Genomic DNA, 19,445 nt, shown 5'->3' with positions numbered 1-19,445 from the left:
AGCACACCCAGCAAGCCTGGAGTGTGCGTGGCCTGCCATACGGGGACACAGAGTACCTGAAAGTTGCAGGGCCTTGTCCCTGAACGGCACTCCCGCTCCACATCCAGCAGGTTCTATGGGTCTGTGGATGGAGCCCGGCCTCAGGGCTTGGTGGCCGGAAAGATCCCACTTCCTCAGAGCCCCTCAGGGGGATGGGGAAGGAAAACAGCATGTGGGCTCCAGCCTCCGTACCAGCAATAGGTACCTCAACCTTACAAACCACAAGTGGGGTGAGAAGGGAGCATGCTGGGGGCCCTAGTATGGGCCCTCTTTTCTTCCATCCGATATAGTCAGCAGCTACTGCTGACTGAACAGTGGAGCTTATGCATGGATGTCTGACCTCCTTCGCACAAAGCAGAAAACTGGTGAGCCAGTGATCCCACTGGGGGTGTATAGCCAGAAGGGGAGGGGCCTTACACTTTTTAGTGTAATTGCTTTGTGTGGCCTCCGGAGGCAGTGCTATACACCCAATCGTCTGGGTCTCCCAATGGAGCGCCGAAGAAAAGCTGAATAATTCGGTTTGGATGGGCTGTCCGAGATGCGGGAGAGACGGTGCTGATTTCTGGCACATGATATGGGATTGCCGAGTCATTCTCTCCTATTGGAGTGAGATTGTAATAACTCTCTCCGCCATATTTCAAAAAACGGTTGCTATGTGCCCAGTCCTGTGTCTATTTGGGGTGGTAGATGTACACTCCTGGTCCCAAGATGAGAATCTATTAATAAAGAAGGTCCTTTTTCTGGCCCGGAAGGGCATTATACTAAATTGGATGAGCACTCATCCCCCAACTAGAGCCTCTTGGATTGCATTGGTAAATGCTATAATTCCATCTGAACAATTTGTTTATAAGACAAGAGGCTCTTCAACTAAATTTGACAAAATTTGGGGTAGATGGATGAGGTCGCCCTTGACTGGCGGATCTCCTGGTTCTCTTGCTGATAACCTACAATCGGTATTATCGCAATAATAGCCAGTAGTGCCCCGGTAGGCAGAGAGGAGACACATGTGATTCATGATACACTATATCAGGGATACCACGAGTTCCCCGAAACTTGGGTTGCACTCTCCTTGACAATATGGGTTTTCTGCCTTAAGTTGGATGTGTCTCGCGTGCTAACACCTTTGCTATGTTTGATGCTCTATGGATATGCTGAAAATAATGGACGCTGATTTGATTGTTGTTACTTTATTATCCTGATGACCAATCAGTTTACATGTACTCTGTCTTACTGTACAATTTGCTGATTTATTCTTTAATGTAATGTTTTACTTAACTTTCAATAAAACGAGTTTAACCCCTTAACGACCGCGGGCCGTAAAATTACGTCCTAAATGACATAATCTTACTGCCCGCGGTCCTCCGGCGGCAGCATGCCGCGATCGGCACACATCTCAGCTGATTTTCACAGCTGAGATGTGTGCCTGCTAGGCACGAGCAGAATCGTTATCTGCTCGTGCCGATTAACCCCTTATATGGCGCTGTCAATACATGACAGCGCCATTATAAGCGCAATCGCGGTAAAGTTTTTACTTACCGCCGAAACCGGAAGTCACGTGACGCGATCACGTGACTCCCGATAGTTGTCATGGTAGTACAGGGTCATGTGATGACTCCTGTACTACACATGAATTGGTTTCACTTTCGCTGTGCCCGGGGCACAGCAAAAGAGAAAGACAGCGTATCTGCTGTTTACAGCCTTCCAGCTGTGATCAGCAGATACTGCAGAGCGATCGGAATGCTGATCGCAATAGCCCCCTAGGGGGACTAGTAAAATAAAAAAAAAAAGTAAAAAAATAAGTTTTAAAAAATTAAAAAAAAACAAAAAAACCTAAAAGTTCAAATCACCCCCCATTCGCCCCATTGAAAATTAAAGGGTTAAAAAAATAAAAAATATACACACATTTGGTATCGCCGCGTTCAGAAACGCCCGATCTATCAAAATATAAAATCAATTAATCTGATCAGTAAACGGCGTAGCGGCAAAAAAATTCCAAACGCCAAAACGACGTTTTTTTGTCGCCACAACTTTTGCGCAAAATGCAATAAGAGGCGATCAAAACGTAGCATCTGCGCAAAAATGGTACCGTTAAAAACGTCAGCTCGAGACGCAAAAAATAAGCCGTCATTGAGCCTAAGATCCCGAAAAATGAGAACGCTACGGGTCACGGAATATGGCGTAAAACGTGCGCCACTTTTTTCGGACAAACTTCCGATTTTTTTTTAACCCCTTATATAAAAGTAAACCTATACATGTTTGGTGTCTACGAACTCGCACTGACCTGAGGCATCACACCCACACATCAGTTTTACCATATAGTGAACACAGTGAATAAAATATCTCAAAAACCATAGTGCTATCGCACTTTTTTTGCAATTTTTCAGCATTTGGAATTTTTTTGCCATTTTCTAGTACACAATATGGTAAAACTGATGGTTTCATTTAAAAGTACAGCTCGTTCCGCAAAAAATGAGCCCTCACATGACCATATTGACTGAAAAATAAAAAAGTTACGTCTCTCAGAAAAAGAATGGCGAAAAAAAAAAACGGAAAGCGAAAAATCGGCCGGTCGTGAAAGGGTTAAAAAAAAAAATATAAAAAAAAAAATTGTACGTCACTCAAATAGCCATTGTGCCATCCAATTTTAGTCTCCCACCCATTGACTTGCATTGGGGAGTATCGTCCAATATAAGCGGCCACTTGCATCATGTTGCTATTTTTCCGCATTCAGAATATGGCTGGGGAAAAATTTGCAGATCAGCAGTGACTCATTGAATAACATTTGTCAGAGTGCAATGCGATTTTCTCTCGCATAGCACTCTTCCAAATTACATGGTAATGTGAGTGAATACTTACTGTGGTCTAAGGGGTAAGGTCTCTCCTATGGACAGTGACATGCCAGTGTAAGGAGCCTTATAGGGCCATGCAATGCTCTTATGGGAAATTATATATGCAAATTGCCCCTTCAGACAGGAAGAAGGCTTAAACTCCAGTGCCACTTATGGGAAGCAACAATTCTAAAAGTCAACATCGACCCTTGCCAAACGACAAAGGATAAAGGATAAAAGCCACATCTGAATCTTTATTGGCAGATATGGGATTCCCCTCATTAGTGCAACGGAAGAGATCTGATTTAGCTGTGTTAGGCCGGTTTCACACATCCGGCTTTTTGCCGGATCCCGTACAGATAATACAGTACAATGACAGCGCTGTAACTTTCGGGTCACATGCGCCGGTCACATGACAGCATGTGACCGACGCTTGTTGCGCTGTTATTGTACTGTATTAACTGTACGGGAGAGCGCCGGATCCGGCAAAACGGCAAAAAGCCGGATGTGTGAAACCGGCCTTAGAGGTTAGTGTTGCCGAGCTTGATCCTTTATGATCGTAACAGTAAAGAGCACTAAATATACATAAAGACACAAAATGATTGATTTGAAAAGGATACCGTCAACGTGGAGGATACAAACTCCCCAAGAACGGGCGCTGGAGAGTATGCTGCTGCACTCCTGAGAAAGGGGAAGAATAAGAGAAAATCACTAATTTAGAAAAGCATGAATGAAGAAAAGTAATGTCTTATGTATGCTGAGTTCTTCCACTAAATTCAATATATGTGCAGGGAAAACACTTCTGGCAGACATGATAAAGAGTTTCTGTAGGAGACTAAAATGTCTTGTTTCATATACAAGTATAATATTTTACATAGCTGTACAAAAAGTGCTGCAGACTGCGCTTTCCCATATAAAGGGCGACTATGTGGAATCTATTTTTTTTAGAAGGAGGTCCTAGATAGACCAATGACAAAGGTAGGAGCAGCATGGGAAAACAGAGGACTGGAAGGAAAGGTCATAAATGGAGTAGGATGGGGTGCAATCCTTATAATACACATACCTGGCTCTGCACAACTTTCTTCAGCAGCTGTTTTCCCCGGCTGTATGGTGTTTTCTATAGGACAGGATAAAAAGCAATGAGCAGTAGGTATATATCAGGACGTCAGCTTGCTATAAATTATATTCAGCCACACGGAAGTCAATGGAGAAAATTGCACTAAAGGCCGCTTTACACGCTACGATTTATCTGACGATATGACGTCGGGGGGTCACGTTTTTCGTGACGCACTTCCGTCATTGTTAGCGATGTCGTTGCGTGTGACACCTACGTGCGACTCCGAACGATCGCAAATAGGGTGAAAATTGTTGATCGTTGACACGTCGTTCAGTTTCAAAATATTGTTAGTTTGGAACGCAGCGGACATATTGCTACGTTTGACACCCTGCCAACGACGAACAACATCCACACAACCGCCTTGGTCAAACAATATATCGCTGAACGATGTAGCGTCGTTTGTGAGATGTGTACGTGTGACCGCTACAAAACGACCTATGAGCGATCTCGGCAAATCGTAACAACGATCTGGGAGTGTCACATCGCTAACGAGATTGCTAGCGATATTGTGTGTAAAGCAGCCTTTAGTCCTATAATTTGATTGGATTTCAACTGCACTGGACGTTAGGTATATTGTCACTCATATCCATGCAACATCTAGACTCTGCAGAAACTCAGGAAAGAAAGCTGTTACGTATGAACAAGGTCTAACCTCTATTTTATCAGTGGTCGGATGCTGGGAGTTGCCCCCCTTTCTTTCACTGGACTCTTCATTTGCGACATGTGAACCTTTTCTGCCCCCAGTCACCACGTAGTTGACGTCCCTGCTCAGGAAGCTCTCAATAACCTGTAATGAAGAGACCTAGTTCAATTACAACTTTCTGCAGTTTACAAAGAAGGGAATTTTGTTACTTACCGTAAATTCCTTTTCTTCTAGCTCTTATTGGGAGACCCAGACGATTGGGGTATAGCTACTGCCTCCGGAGGCCACACAAAGCACTACACTAAAAAGTGCAAGGCCCCTCCCCTTCTGGCTATACCCCCCCGTGGTATCACGGGTTCTCCAGTTTTAGTGCCAAAGCAAGAAGGAGGAAAGCCAATAACTGGTTTAAACAAATTAACTCCGAGTAACATCGGAGAACTGAAAAACCGTTCAACATGAACAACATGTGTACCCGCAAACAACAAAAACATCCCGAAGGACAACAGGGCGGGTGCTGGGTCTCCCAATAAGAGCTAGAAGAAAAGGAATTTACGGTAAGTAACAAAATTCCCTTCTTCTTCAGCGCTCTATTGGGAGACCCAGACGATTGGGACGTCCAAAAGCTGTCCCTGGGTGGGTAAAGAAATACCTCATGTTAGGGCTGCAAAACAGCCCTCCCCTACGGGGGTGTCACTGCCGCCTGCAGGACTCTTCTACCTAAGCTGGCATCCGCCGAAGCATAGGTATGCACCTGATAATGCTTTGTGAAAGTGTGCAGACTGGACCAGGTAGCTGCCTGGTACACTTGTTGAGCCGAAGCCTGGTGTCGTAATGCCCAGGACGCACCCACGGCTCTGGTTGAGTGGGCTTTTAGCCCTGAAGGAACCGGAAGCCCCGCAGAACGGTAGGCCTCTAGAATTGGTTCTTTGATCCATCGAGCCAGGGTGGCTTTAGAAGCCTGCAACCCCTTGCGCGGACCAGCGACAAGGACAAAAAGTGCATCGGAACGGCGCATGGGCGCCGTGCGGGAAATGTAGAGTCTGAGTGCTCTCACCAGATCTAACAAACGTAAGTCCTTTTCATACCGGTGAACCGGATGAGGACAAAAGGAAGGCAAGGATATATCCTGATTAAGATGAAATGAGGATACGACCTTAGGGAGAAACTCCGGAATGGGGCGCAGCACTACCTTGTCCTGGTGGAACACCAGGAAGGGAGCCTTGGATGACAGAGCTGCCAGCTCAGACACTCGCCGAAGCGATGTGATCGCAACGAGAAACGCCACCTTCTGTGACAGGCGAGAAAGGAAACTTCCTTCAGAGGCTCGAAAGGCGGCTTCTGGAGAGCAACTAATACCCTGTTGAGATCCCATGGATCTAACGGCCGCTTGTACGGGGGTACGATATGACAGACCCCCTGTAGGAACGTGCGCACCTTAGAAAGACGTGCTAGACGCTTCTGAAAAAAACACGGATAGTGCCGAGACTTCCCCCTTAAGGAAGCCGAGCGACAAGCCCTTTTCTAACCCCGATTGCAGGAAGGAAAGAAAAGTAGGCAATGCAAATGGCCAGGGAGACACTCCCTGAGCCGAGCACCAGGTTAAGAAAATCTTCCACGTTCTGTGGTAGATCTTAGCAGAGGTGGACTTCCTAGCCTGTTTCATGGTGGCAACGACCCCTTGGGATAATCCTGAAGACGCTAGGATCCAGGACTCAATGGCCACACAGTCAAGTTCAGGGCCGCAGAATTCCGATGGAAAAACGGCCCTTGGGACAGTAAGTCTGGCCAGCCTGGTAGTGACCACGGTCGGCCGACCGTGAGATGCCACAGATCCGGGTACCACGATCTCCTCGGCCAGTCTGGGGCGACGAGTATGACGCGGCTGCAATCGGATCTGATTTTTTGCGCAGTACTCTGGGCAAGAGTGCCAGAGGTGTAAACACATATGTGAGCCGGAACTGCGACCAATCTTGCACTAAGGCGTCTGCCGCCAGAGCTCTGTGATCGCGCGATCGTGCCATAAATGCCGGGACCTTGTTGTTGTGCAGAGACGCCATTAGGTCGACGTCCGGCACCCCCCAGCGGCGACAGATTTCCTGAAACACGTCCGGGTGAAGGGACCATTCCCCTGCGTCCATACCCTGGCGACTGAGGAAGTCTGCTTCCCAGTTTTCTACGCCCGGGATGTGAACTGCGGATATGGTGGATGCTGTGTCCTCCACCCACATGAGGATTCGCCGGACTTCCTGGAAGGCTTGCCGACTGCGCGTCCCTCCTTGGTGGTTGATGTATGCCACCGCTGTGGAGTTGTCCGACTGGATTCGGATCTGCTCTCTTTCTAGCCACTGCTGGAAAGCTAGTAGGGTAAGATACCCTGCCCCGATTTCCAGAACATTGATCTGAAAGGTGGACTCCTGCTGAGTCCACGTCCCCTGAGCCCTGTGGCGGAGACAAACTGCTCCCCACCCTGACAGACTCGTATCTGTCGTGACCACTGCCCAGGATGGGGGTAGGAAGGATCTTCACTGTGACAATGAGGTGGGAATAAGCCACCATTGCAGAGAGTCCTTGGCCGTCTGGGAAAGGGAGACTTTCCTGTCCAGGGAGGTTGACTGCCCGTCCCATTGGCGGAGAATGTCCCCTTGCAGTTGGCGCAGATGAAACTGCGCAAAGGGAACTGCCTCCATGGCTGCCACCATCTTCCCTAGGAAGTGCATGAGGCGCCTTAAGGGGTGCGACTGGCCTTGAAGGAGAGACTGCACCTCTGTTTGCAGTGAACGCTGCTTGTTCAGCGGAAGCTTCACTATCGCTGATAGAGTGTGAACTCCATGCCGAGATACGTTAGTGATTGAGTCGGTGACCGATTTGACCTTGCCAAATTGATGATCCACCCGAAAGTCTGGAGAGTCTCCAGCGCAACATTCAGGCTGCGTTGTCATGCCTCGAGGGAGGGTGCTTTGACGAGTAGATCGTCCAAGTAAGGGATCACCGGGTGTCCCTGAGAGTGCAAGACTGCTACCACTGCTGCCATGACCTTGGTGAACACCCGTGGGGCTGTCGCCAGACCGAATGGCAGAGCTACGAACTGAAGATGGTCGTCTCCTATCACAAAACGTAGAAAACGTTGGTGCTCCGTAGCAATTGGCACGTGGAGATAGGCATCTTTGATGTCTGTTGAGGCAAGGAAGTCTCCTCGAGACATTGAGGTAATGACGGATCGGAGGGATTCCATCCGGAACCGCCTGGCGTTCGCATGCTGATTGAGCAGTTTTAGGTCCAGAACAGGACGGAATGAGCCGTCCTTTTTTGGAGCCACAAAGAGATTGGAGTACAAACCCTCGCCCTCGTTCCTGAGGGGGGACAGGGATCACCACTCCTTCTGCTCTTAGAGCGTCCACCGCCTGCAGCAGGGCATCTGCTCGGTGGGGAGGTGGGGCCGTTCTGAAGAATGGAGTCGGAGGACGAGAACAGAACACTGTCCTGTGCACGTGAGCACAATGTCCGTCACCCACCGGTCTGTGACCTGTGGCAGCTAAATGTCGCCAAAGGCGGGGGAGTCTGCCATCAACCGCGGATGCGGAGAGAGAGAGAGAGCTGAGAGTCATGAGGAGACCGCCTTGGTAGCGGTTCCTCCGGCTGCCTTCCTTGGGCGTGATTGAGCCCGGCCGGAATCTGAGCCCGTCTGAGGTTTTGTAGCCCTTTTGCACGAGGACAATTGGGACCTGCCCGAGCTTGGGAAGGACCGAAACCTCGACTGTACTTTTAGGACAGCATTAATAGGGTAAGTCGCAGTGCAGACATTGCGGAGTTACGGACGCCTCTGCGGTACAGATGTACATGTGCTCAAGGCCAGCTGCGCAAGAACAGCTGAAAAGGTTAGGTTGCCTATACGGCTGTGAATGCCGGAGCAACCGACACGCCGATAGCCTCCTAGACAGATTTCAACCAGAGTCCATCTGTCTGTGAATGGCATCTTTAAGTGAAGCCCCATCTCCAGTGCAACTATGGCTCTAGACGCAAGCCTGGAGATTGGAGAATCCACCTTTGGACCCTGGGTCCAGCGCTTGACCACGTCAGGGGAAAAGGGATAACGTGTATCTTAAAAACGTTTGGAGAAGACGCTTATCTGGTAAGCGTGGTGTTTCTGGACTGCTTCTATGAAGTCAGCGTGGCCAGAAAAAAACTCAATATCCGTTTGAGATACTGAAAAGGGACTTCTCCTGCTGTGAAGCTGACTCCTCCACTGGGGGAGCTGAGGGAGAAAGATCCAACCTTCCATTGATGGACGCTATAGGATCATTCCGTATGGCGTTACCATCCGGTGTATCCGGATTGATAGCGATGTCAGGATCAAAGTCCTGGAGAGCTGCCTTATCATACAGAGAGTCCTCCTGGGACCCCCCCGTTCCAAATGAGGTTGGTCAGGAAGATTGCCCATGGCCTGTCTGGACTGCAAGTCTCTATCTTATGACAATATATCTGTCGAAACTGCAACTCCGTCCCTGTCCTTGGACAGGGATGACAGGTGGTTTCTTTGGCCACGACTAGTAGAGACCCCGGCAGACGAAGTGCTAGCGACCCCGGCAGACGAAGTGCTACAGGGGAGCATGCACACAATGGGACGGTGTCATGAACAGCATCCCATGTAGTAAAAACAGCACTGAAAATCTGTGTTGCTTTTTTGCCGCTGCCGACTAGCCATCTAGAAGTATATAGCCAAGATTGGTGACCGTACAGTGCAATGTATAGCATACAAGCATAAAGTACAAATGAACACTGCAGCACAAGCAATACAAGCAGCATAGAAAGCCTATGCCCTGGCACCTCTGCTCTTCTGCTGCTGTAGACTAGTCATCTAGGGGAATATAGCCCAGAAGAGTGACCATACAGTGCGATGCATAGCATACAAGCACAAGTACAAATGCACACTGCAGCCCATGCAATACAAGCAGCATAGAAAAAAACCTGTGCCCCAGCACCCTTGGTTTTCTGCTGCTGTAGTCTAGCCATTCCAGGAGAATATAGCTAAGACTAGCGACTGTACAGTGCAGTGTATAGCATACAAGCATAAACACAAATGAACACTTCAGTACGTGCAATACAAGCAGCCTAGAAAGCCTGTGCCTTAGCACACCTGCTTTCCTGCTGCTGATGTGTCGCTCTCCAAGCGGGCATATAGCGACCTATGCAGTTAAAATACACATGTACGCACTGCAGTATATATTGGGGTCAGCACTATGTGTGCCGCTTACCGCCCGCCTATAAGCGGGTGTATGGTCGCCATAGTCCTGCCTGGTTGCCGAAAGTCCGAGCTCGGACTGCAGTAATGGCTGCCGGCGTCTTCCCCAGCTCGTGTGAGGAGGGGCGGGCCGTGGGCGTGCCCCAAGTCAGAGCGGGAATCCGGCGTCCGACAGTGTGCAGTGAGAGGGCTGGAGCATGTAAATAAGGCTCCAGCCCTCGGCGCTGCTGATTGCTCAGCGTCTGTCCCCTTCCCTGAGTGACAGGGAGGGGGCGGGAACGAAGCGGCACTAGGCCGCAGAAGCCGGGGACTGGATTTATAAGCGCCGCCGCCGTAAAAGCGCGGTCGGCGCCCAGTCCCCGGCGAACTACAAGTCCCAGCCGCGCCGCCGCTCCCGGAGCGTCCGGCGCGGTAGTTCCCAATACACAAAGTCACTCAGCAAAGCTGCAGTGACTGTAACCCTTTACTGTCCCCGGCGCACTAGCACACCCAGCAAGTCTGGAGTGTGCTGTGCCTGTGTGTACGGGGACACAGAGTACCTGTAATGGTGCAGGGCCATGTCCCTGAACGGTACTCCAGCTCCGTATCCAGCAGGTTCAAATGGGTCTGTGGATGGAGCCCGGCGTCAGAGCTTTGAGGCCGGCAGGATCCCACTTCCTCAGAGCCCCCCAGGGGATGTGGAAGGAAAGCAGCATGTGGGCTCCAGCCTCCGTACCAGCAATAGGTACCTCAACCTTACAACACCATCAACGGGTGAGAAGGGAGCATGCTGGGGGCCCTATATGGGCCCTCTTTTCTTCCATCCGAAATAGTCAGCAGCTACTGCTGACTAAAATCTGTGGAGCTATGCATGGATGTCTGACCTCCTTCGCACAAAGCTTGAAAACTGGAGAACCCGTGATACCACGGGGGGGTATAGCCAGAAGGGGAGGGGCCTTGCACTTTTTAGTGTAGTGCTTTGTGTGGCCTCCGGAGGCAGTAGCTATACCCCAATCGTCTGGGTCTCCCAATAGAGCGCTGAAGAAAATGCTATATCTAGTAAGCAGCCGTCAGATTGTGTGAACAATGCAGCAGTTTGGTGTTTGTTCACATCTAAATCTACATGAAAGAAAAAAAAAAAAAAAACCACTTTGCACACAGTTTACTTATTGCATGCAGAAAGTGAGTTCGGCTAGGTTCACAGAAGGTTCTTTCAGTGCTTTTTTTGCAACAAAAACTGATCTCTTAGGCTATGTGCGCACGTCGCGTAAAAACATGCAGTTACGCTGCGCTTTGTAGCGCAGCGTAACTGCATGCGTCCTGCGTCCAATGCACAGTCTATGGAGACTGTGCAGGGGCCGTGCGCACGTGGCGTCTCAGAGCGCAGCGCTTCGGCTACTGCCGAAGCGCTGCGCAAAAAGAAGTGACATGTCACTTCTTTCCTGCGCTTTGCCGGCAGCTCCTGCTCTGTCTATGGCAGGAGCTGCAGGCAGAGCGCATGGAATCGGCGCTCACTACGGACATTTCTGCAGCGATCTAAAGCGCACATGTGCTCTTCAGATCGCTGCAGAAATTTCTGCAGGGCTTGTACGCAACGTGCGCACATAGCCTTAGCAGTAAAGAAGCTGCATTTTTATGTGCCATTTGCTCTACATATAAAAAAGCTGCAAAAACGCTGAATGAATTCACATACTTTTTATTTAAAAATTCCAGCATTTTTCCATTTCAGTCGGGGGAAAGGAAAAACGCACCAAAAACATTACTTGTTTTTTGTTATATTTCTACTTTAAACTCAAAAATATACCAAAAAACCCCCCAAAATTTATTATTTAATAACAAAATATACGAAGTATGCTCCTAGTGGTACCAGGTCACGTTCTTGGGGCTAAAAGCTGTTGTAACTCAGTTTGACTTAAAATAACAACAATTCTGTATAAAATATAAATTTTGAAGAACATTAGCTTTCTTTTGAGATATTAAGCGTGTTTTTTTATTATTTACCATTCTGGAGTTATGGCTCCATATGTCAGCTTTTTGGCCAAAAATTTGGAGTTTTTCAAACTTTGAGCGACGAGCGGCACGGGTTAACGTCATTTGATCGAGCTCAAATTTTGGCTCTCTCAATATCTGCAAAGGGGATCGTTTTGAGGGGTCCAGACGGACAAAATTCCGACATAGATTTTTTGCGGTCACCCTAATAGACAGCAAATAGATGGCATCCGAGTGCTGTCCAACTTCTTCACTGAGCCATACACCTCTATTGACGAGTTTGATCCGAGTTGGATCAAAAACGGACATGTCTCAGATAACCCATGAATATTACTAATTCAAAAGGTTGAAATATTCAGTGAATTAAACTGCGATCACTGTATCCACAGTCAATTTTTTGTCAGTCAGCTGGTGACAGCAAATCTGGCATTGAATCCAGAAGCCACTTTTGCAAACTGAAAAATCCAAAAATCCCAAAACCATTAAGAAAGAAAAAAATTAAACAAAGAATGTTACCATTCAAACAGCTTCTGATATAATCACCTGAACATTTCTAGGTGGCCTGCATTTTAGACGCATTGACCAACTGTGCAGACCCCAAGCAAGCAAGAAATGCTGGCAGATCTCAGCTCTGAAGGCACAATTCTATTCTAAGTAAAAAAGGATTTGGGTACCTACTGTAAAATCCCTTTCATGGAGACTTCATTTGGGGACACAGGCAACTAAGTGTATGCTGCTGACACTAGGCAATTATATAGTTTTTAGCTCCACCTCGGCAGGGTACAACCATCGATGGACACAAAGCTGATCAGTTAGTGAGAAAAGCCGTATCAGAAGCAATAGTATTACAAAAATAAGGCTAAAGAACAAAGTTGAAAACAAAAACTTTAAATAAAGGGCGGGAGCTGTGTCACCCAATGACGGCTCTGAGAGTGATTTTATGGTGGCTACCCAAAATCATCTTTTCTCATTCGCTTAATTGGGGGAGACAGGAAATCATGGGACATCCAAAAGCAGTTTCAAGGGTGGGATAAGTTAGAAGAAGGAAATAAAGCCAGGATTAGGACCAGACGTGAGGCATAGGTGTGTAAGCGGTAGAATTTTAAGATATGAAAAGATGACCAGGTAGCAACTTTACAAAGCTGCGACATACAAGCTGGATGCTGTACAGCCCATAAAACCCCCAATGTACAGGTGGAGTGAGCCTTAATTCCGGTGAGGCCTGCCTGCTCTTTGTCAGATATGCTTTGGCGATGGTGGCCTTGGAAGATAGGAGACCTCCACGACCACCTTCTGGAATCACAAACAAGAAGTCCGAAAGTCTGAAGGGCACTGTTCTGTAAAGATACAGACGTAATGCTTTGACTAAATCAAATTTGTGAAGAGATTGTTCCCACAGATGAGTCGGGGGGATGGACAGAAGGATGGACGGATGATTTCCTCACTGAGGTGAAGGGAAGAGACTACCTTGGCAAGAAATGAAGGAACCACTCAAAGAACCACCTTATCCTGATGAAACACCAGAAAGGGAGATCGATAGGAGAGCGCTGCCCAGCTCTGAAATGTGCCTGATAGAGGTGAGATCCACTAAAAAGGCAGGTTTCCAGGAGAGAAGAGAAAAAGAAGGATGTTTCAAATGGGCTCAAAGGGGAAACCCTGAAGAACATCCAAAATCCTATTGAGATCCCAGGGAGGCCACTATGGTGGGACATAATGGGCAAACCCCTCAGGAACAGGATGGAGAGAGTCGAAACATGTCCCTTTGGGGAGATAAGGGACAAGCAGGCATTGAGGCCAAACTATAGAAAGGGCAGAAGGGAAGTGACAGCTAGCAAAAAAAGCCTTCATAGTCCAGTGGTAGACACGAGAGGAAGATGGTTTACTTGAATTCATCAAATTCTCAATTATCTGATGCAAAAAACCTGCAAGCCATGCCGTTAAATTGAGAGAATGTGATATCTGATGGAAGAGGGACCCCCCAGGCCATGAGGTCTGGGGGCAATCCAGGAGCTTCCATAGGATGTCTGCAAGATTTGTCTACTTCTGCATACCACGCTCTTCTGCGCCGGTCTGGTGCCCCGAGAATGACCAGTACCCCTTCCGCTTTTATCTTCTTGAGGATACGAGGAATCAGGGGTAAAGATGGGAACAGATATAGCAGGACCACCACAGATCAAGGGCGTTGGCACCATTTGCTAAGGGATCGCAGGACCTGGAGACAAACTGTGGAACCCACCAGTGCCAGATTTGATTGTAGACTTCCAGATTTAGAGACCATGCACTTGAGAAGAAGTCTTCGTGGCTTAAGAAGTCGGCGACCCAGTTGTCCATGCCAGAAATGTGTACCTCCGAGATTGCTGGTATCCTCTGCTCCGCCCATGAGAGAATACGAGGGACTTTCGCCGTTACAAACTTGCTCTGGGTTCCAGAGACAGATGAAGATGACGAGTGTGAAATTGTGCAAAGGGTACGGCTGCAAATGCGGCGACCGTCTTTCCTAGCACACTCATTCAGCACTGGAAAGCAGGACGAGTGCCATTTGATGGAGTGAATTTCGAGCAAAAGGGTGTGAAAGGAATCCTGTGAAAAACACATCAGTTGCATCAGTTGACATCTTGAAAATGACTGATCCGTTGCTGACGGACCTGACGGATTGAAAACACAGGATGTGTGAACTTAGCCTTAAAAAAAAATGGACATGTCAGTTCTTTCCTGCGTTTTTCTGCGTTTTCCCCCCATGCAATGCATTGGAAAAACGCAGCAAAACGCAGCCAAAAACGCACCAAATCGCGGCAAAAACGCATGCGTTTTTTGATGCGTTTTTAGCGGCCAAAAACGCACAAAAACGCAGCGTCAAAAAGACGCAGTGTGTGAACGCAAGGTGATTACACTGTTACCCAAATCACAAGCTGTATCTGAAAAAAATAAATGGAAAAGAAGAATAACCCACATCAGGTATTGGTGGAAATAGGTCTGAGAGCAGACCGGTGTCTGCCTCCTACTGACACACAGCTAAAACTAATTACTTTTGTATCAGTCCGTGTGTGTACCCTGCTGAGGAGTAAACTTTTTATTGCCTAGTGTCAGCAGTATACTCCCATGATTTCCAGTGTTCCCAAATGAACTGAATGAGAAAATGGTCTGTAAAGATGGTGGCACAACACACTACTAAGGTCATGCCTGCTGGTTTAGTGTCTTGCTATCTGCACTTTACTGATCAAACTTACAGAACAAAAGCAACTGGACAAGCAGATCACAAATCATCCATAGACAGCAGCAGGTACATGTAGACGACTGATATTACTGAATGAAGACCCTTTTACTCACCCCACCCAGGCCACATATGGTTTTAGTCAGGAGTTGCGTCTGTTTGTTATGGGGAAGATCCAAGTAGAACGACTTTCCAGTAAAGCTAATTATTTTTCTTCGGTCCAACGTCAAGATCCTTTCCACATGTCGACCTGAACACAAATGCAAAAGTGATTACTGTTCCGTTACCACAAACATCCCAACCGAGCAGAGTAAAATCTGAACTACCTGCAAAGATTGAAGCATGAAGGCATGCAACACACTTCCGTGCCGCCCGTACGTGTTTGGGACGTTTTGATATGTACCGGCGGCATGAGCACACATGCACCAATGTTACCCTATGGTAACAGGCACACAGACGTAAAGCCACACGGAACGTGTGTCCGCTTTTTCACACGACTGACATGTCCACGTTTCGCCAGCATACGCAAACACGGACCCGCTAAAGTCAATGGGTCCATGTCTGCATGTACGTGTGCTATCCGTACCGTCCGTGTGCGTTTTTAGTAGTTAATAGTTTAGAGCTATTTTATAGGTCCCGTCACACACAACGAGATCGCTAACGAGATCGCTACTGAGTCACTGTTTCTGTGACGCAGTAACGATCTTGCCAGCGATCTCGTTATTTAGGACACCTACCAACGATCAGGCCCCTGCTGGGAGATCGCTAGTCGTTGCCGAATGGTCCAGACCATTTTCTACAAAAGGTGATGTCCTGCTGGGCAGGACGCATCGCTGTGTTTGACGCCTACCAACGACCTCCTAACAGGGTCCCACCGCCGCCGAGTTAATTATACAGGTTGCTGATCGTTACTGCGTCGTTGGTAAGGCCTGACTGTGTGACATCTCACCAGCGACCTCCCAGCGACTTACCTGCGATCCTTATCTGGTTGTATCGTTTTCGGGTTCACTGGGAAGTCCTTGAGTGTGACTGGGCCTGAAGGGTAAGTTCACACAGTGCGTTTTTCGGGGCGTTTTTGCGCAGTTTTCGGGTGCGTTTTTGCTCAGAAAACTGCATGACTTTGCTTCCCCAGCAAAGTCTATGAGTTTTCATTTTTGCTGTCTGCACACAGCGTTTTTTTTCAGCTGCGTTTTTGTGGTGCCACAAAAACGCAGCATGTCAATTATTCCCGCGTTTTTCACTGCGCTTTTCATCCATTGAGTGCAATGGGATGTTGAAAGACGCAATGAGAAACGCAAATAGCTGCGTTTTGGTGCGTTTCTAAGACCAAAAACGCAGCTATAAACGCAGGAGGTGGGTAGTAAAGTGACATGTACAGGAAGAGGATTCCTTCTGTCAGTAAACACAGAAGCGTGAATCCTCCCGGTACCGTCACCGCCGCTTCCACCTCCAGTCCTCTGCATGTATGCTGCCGTGCGGCGTCATGTACGGGCGGGAGGTGGAAGCGGCTGCGAAATCAAAAGTGAACAGTAGGAAAAAAAAAAAAAAAAAAAAAGTCATACTCACCTGTCTGCAGGGTCCCGGTGCCATACCCGCTCCCATCTCCTCTCACGGTATCGCCGCTCTGGGTGGGTGCAGACGGCCGGGCACCTCCGATAGATGCAGGACCTGGCGATGGATCACCTGATGCAGTCACCTGATGCATCAGTTGATCTTAAGTCTCGGGGTGACGCCAGCGCCCGGCCGGTTTAACCTATCAGCGGATGCGTCAGGAGACTTCATCCCTGATTACCGGCAGCTGCTGCAGCAATCATCGCACGGGATCAGACTCCTCCAATCGTTCTAGGAGCTGCCGGTAATCAGCACATAAGTGAGTTTGGTTTTTTTTTGCACCGATGCATCATCTGATTGTATAAACGGCTTTTATACAATCAGCTGATGTGTGATGTGCTTCAGCCCCTAGAACCTGACACATCATCTGATCGCTTTGCCTTCCAGCAAACCCATCAGATAATATTGGATCCGGATTGGACGGCGTGGGACCCTGACCCAGGATTACTGCGGAGGGGGGGTTCTTTATTTCAATAAAGATGGAGTCACTAATTGTGTTGTGTTTTATTTCTAATAAAAATATTTTTCTGTGTGTTGTGGTTTTTTTTTATCTTTACTAGAAATTCATGGTGGCCATGTCTAATATTGGCGTGAGACCATGAATTTCGGGATTAGGGCCAGCTGATAATATACAGCTAGCCCTAACCCCATTATTACCCAGCGAGCCACCCGGCATCAGGGCAGCTGGAAGAGTTGGATACAGCGCCAGAAGATGGCGCTTCTATGAAAGCGCCATTTTCTGGGGTGGCTGCGGGACTGCAATTCACAGCGGGGGTGCCCAGAAAGCATGGGCACCCTGCACTGTGGATTCCAATCCCCAGCTGCCTAGTTGTACCCGGCTGGACTCAAAAATTGGGCGAAGCCCACGTCATTTTTTTTTTAAAAATTATTTCATGAAATTCATGAAATATAAAAAAAAAAAAAAAAAAAGGGCTTTCCAGCCGGGTACAAATAGCTAGCATACAAAAATATGGCGAAGCCCACGTCATTTTTTTGGGGGGCAAAAAACTCCTGCATTCAGTCCTGGATGGAGGATGCTGAGCCTTGTAGTTCTGCAGCTGCTGTCTGCTCTCCTGCATACACTATTGGATGGAGTATGCTGAGCCTTGTAGTTCTGCTCCCTCTGCCTCTCCCTCCAGCATACAGTCCTGTATGGAGCATGCTGAGCCTTGTAGTTCTGCAGCTGTCTGCTCTATTGCATACACTAGTGGAGACTGAAGAACATATTGAAGAAGGAAATTACATCAGACCTTTTTTTTTTTTTCAACTATCTTTAATGGCATTGTTCACTGATAAACGCATAAAGACGCAGTGAGCAAAAACGCAGCAAAACGCACCAAATCGCGTGCGTTTTTTGCAGTGGGTGCGTTTGCCGCAAAAAAGCGTAAAAAACGCAGTGTGTGAACCTAGCCTAACCCTTTTAAATGAGTTTAAACAAAGGTTACCAATTAGTAATGATTATTGCAGCTGATAGTCCAATTAGACACACCAGAATCTCATGAATAGACATTTTCAACGTCAATATCCATCAGAAACGGATCAAGACAAACGGACTGAACATGGACATAACATGTATGTATCTCATGCATACACGGACATTCAACGCGCACGCACGGAGAGCATACGCCATCACACGTACCGGTGAAACGAACATCAAATACGGAACACGGACCCGTAAAACGGAACGCAAGACACGCACGTGTTTTTTGCGGAAGTTTGTTTCAGGCCGAAGAGCTATTCTGATGACAAAATGTTAGGTGCAGCAATGCTGACCGTGTATGGATGCAGATATTGCTTTATTCAGTCCACAACAGTATTTAGCAAGAGTTGTGTTGTCAGCAGAAACATTTTAAGGTTTGGACCTATAATGTCAAATGGTCAAAGCGTACGTTTACATCACCAGATTTACGATCACGTGCTGTCCATGTGAAACACTTAGGCTGCTTTCACACTAATTTTTTTTAGCATGAGTCATGAACATTTTTTGCTGCAAAAGTGGATCCTGTTTTTGCAGAGAAAAATGCATGCAAACGCATATGTTATTTTGCAGGATCCTGTCACTTGAAGTTTATGGGCGGGCATTGGAGTCATGTGATCGGGAGTGAGGGGAACTGAACGTAATAGACTGGGAGCCGGCATCTGACAGCTGCCGAGGCTCGTAACCAAGGTAATCATCGGGTAACTTGCTTGGATACCCGATATTTACCTTGGTTACGAGCGTCTGCAGCTGCTAGGAGCCGGGCTCCCTGCACACGTAACCAAGGTAAACATCGGGTATCCAAGCAAGTTACCCAATGTTTACCTTGGTTACGATTGTCCTCAGCTCTCGGGAGGGGGAGAGAGGGACTGATGACGCCAGGCTGATTTCTGGGCATGCTCAGTAGAGCAAGCAGGATCCTGTCTATCAGCATGCCAGCGTTCACATACGTTTGCGTGCAGTATAGTCAGGATCCAGCAATTTGCAGTATTTGAACGCAGCTCAAAAACGCTACAAGTAGCGTTTTTGAAAAAAAGTTGAAAAAGTGCAAGTCGCTGGATCCTCACTATAACGCACGCAAACGCATGTGAATGCATGTTGACGCGAGTCCATTGCAAATGCATTGAAATGAAAACGCATTTGCACTGGATCAGTTTTTGCGTTAAAAAAACGTTCAGGACGCAAGTTAAAAAAAAAACAGTGTGAAAGCAGCCTTACCTCACAAGGACAGAGCCCAGACCAAATGTTATTCAGTAGAGCTGTACACACACACACACACACACACACAATGAGAAGGAAGAGAAAAAAAAAA

General features: G+C 47.8%; 1 protein-coding gene across 1 annotated transcript in view; it reads right to left on the bottom strand.

Annotated features, from left to right (window-relative positions):
• The window catches only part of DBF4B (DBF4B-CDC7 kinase regulatory subunit), a 133,174-nt gene that overhangs the window by 97,755 nt on the left and 15,974 nt on the right, over positions 1-19,445 (bottom strand). The window contains exons 3-6 of the mRNA XM_075347721.1: positions 15,162-15,295; positions 4,637-4,771; positions 3,931-3,984; positions 3,488-3,548 (exon numbers count right to left, since the gene is read on the bottom strand). Of these exons, the coding sequence (XP_075203836.1) occupies positions 3,488-3,548; positions 3,931-3,984; positions 4,637-4,771; positions 15,162-15,295 (384 nt within the window). The remainder of the gene's footprint in view (positions 1-3,487; positions 3,549-3,930; positions 3,985-4,636; positions 4,772-15,161; positions 15,296-19,445) is intronic.

Source organism: Anomaloglossus baeobatrachus, chromosome 5, assembly GCF_048569485.1.
Source record: "Anomaloglossus baeobatrachus isolate aAnoBae1 chromosome 5, aAnoBae1.hap1, whole genome shotgun sequence".
In the NCBI taxonomy this organism is placed as follows: domain Eukaryota; kingdom Metazoa; phylum Chordata; class Amphibia; order Anura; family Aromobatidae; genus Anomaloglossus; species Anomaloglossus baeobatrachus.
This window is presented reverse-complemented; position numbering and strand designations above follow the sequence as displayed.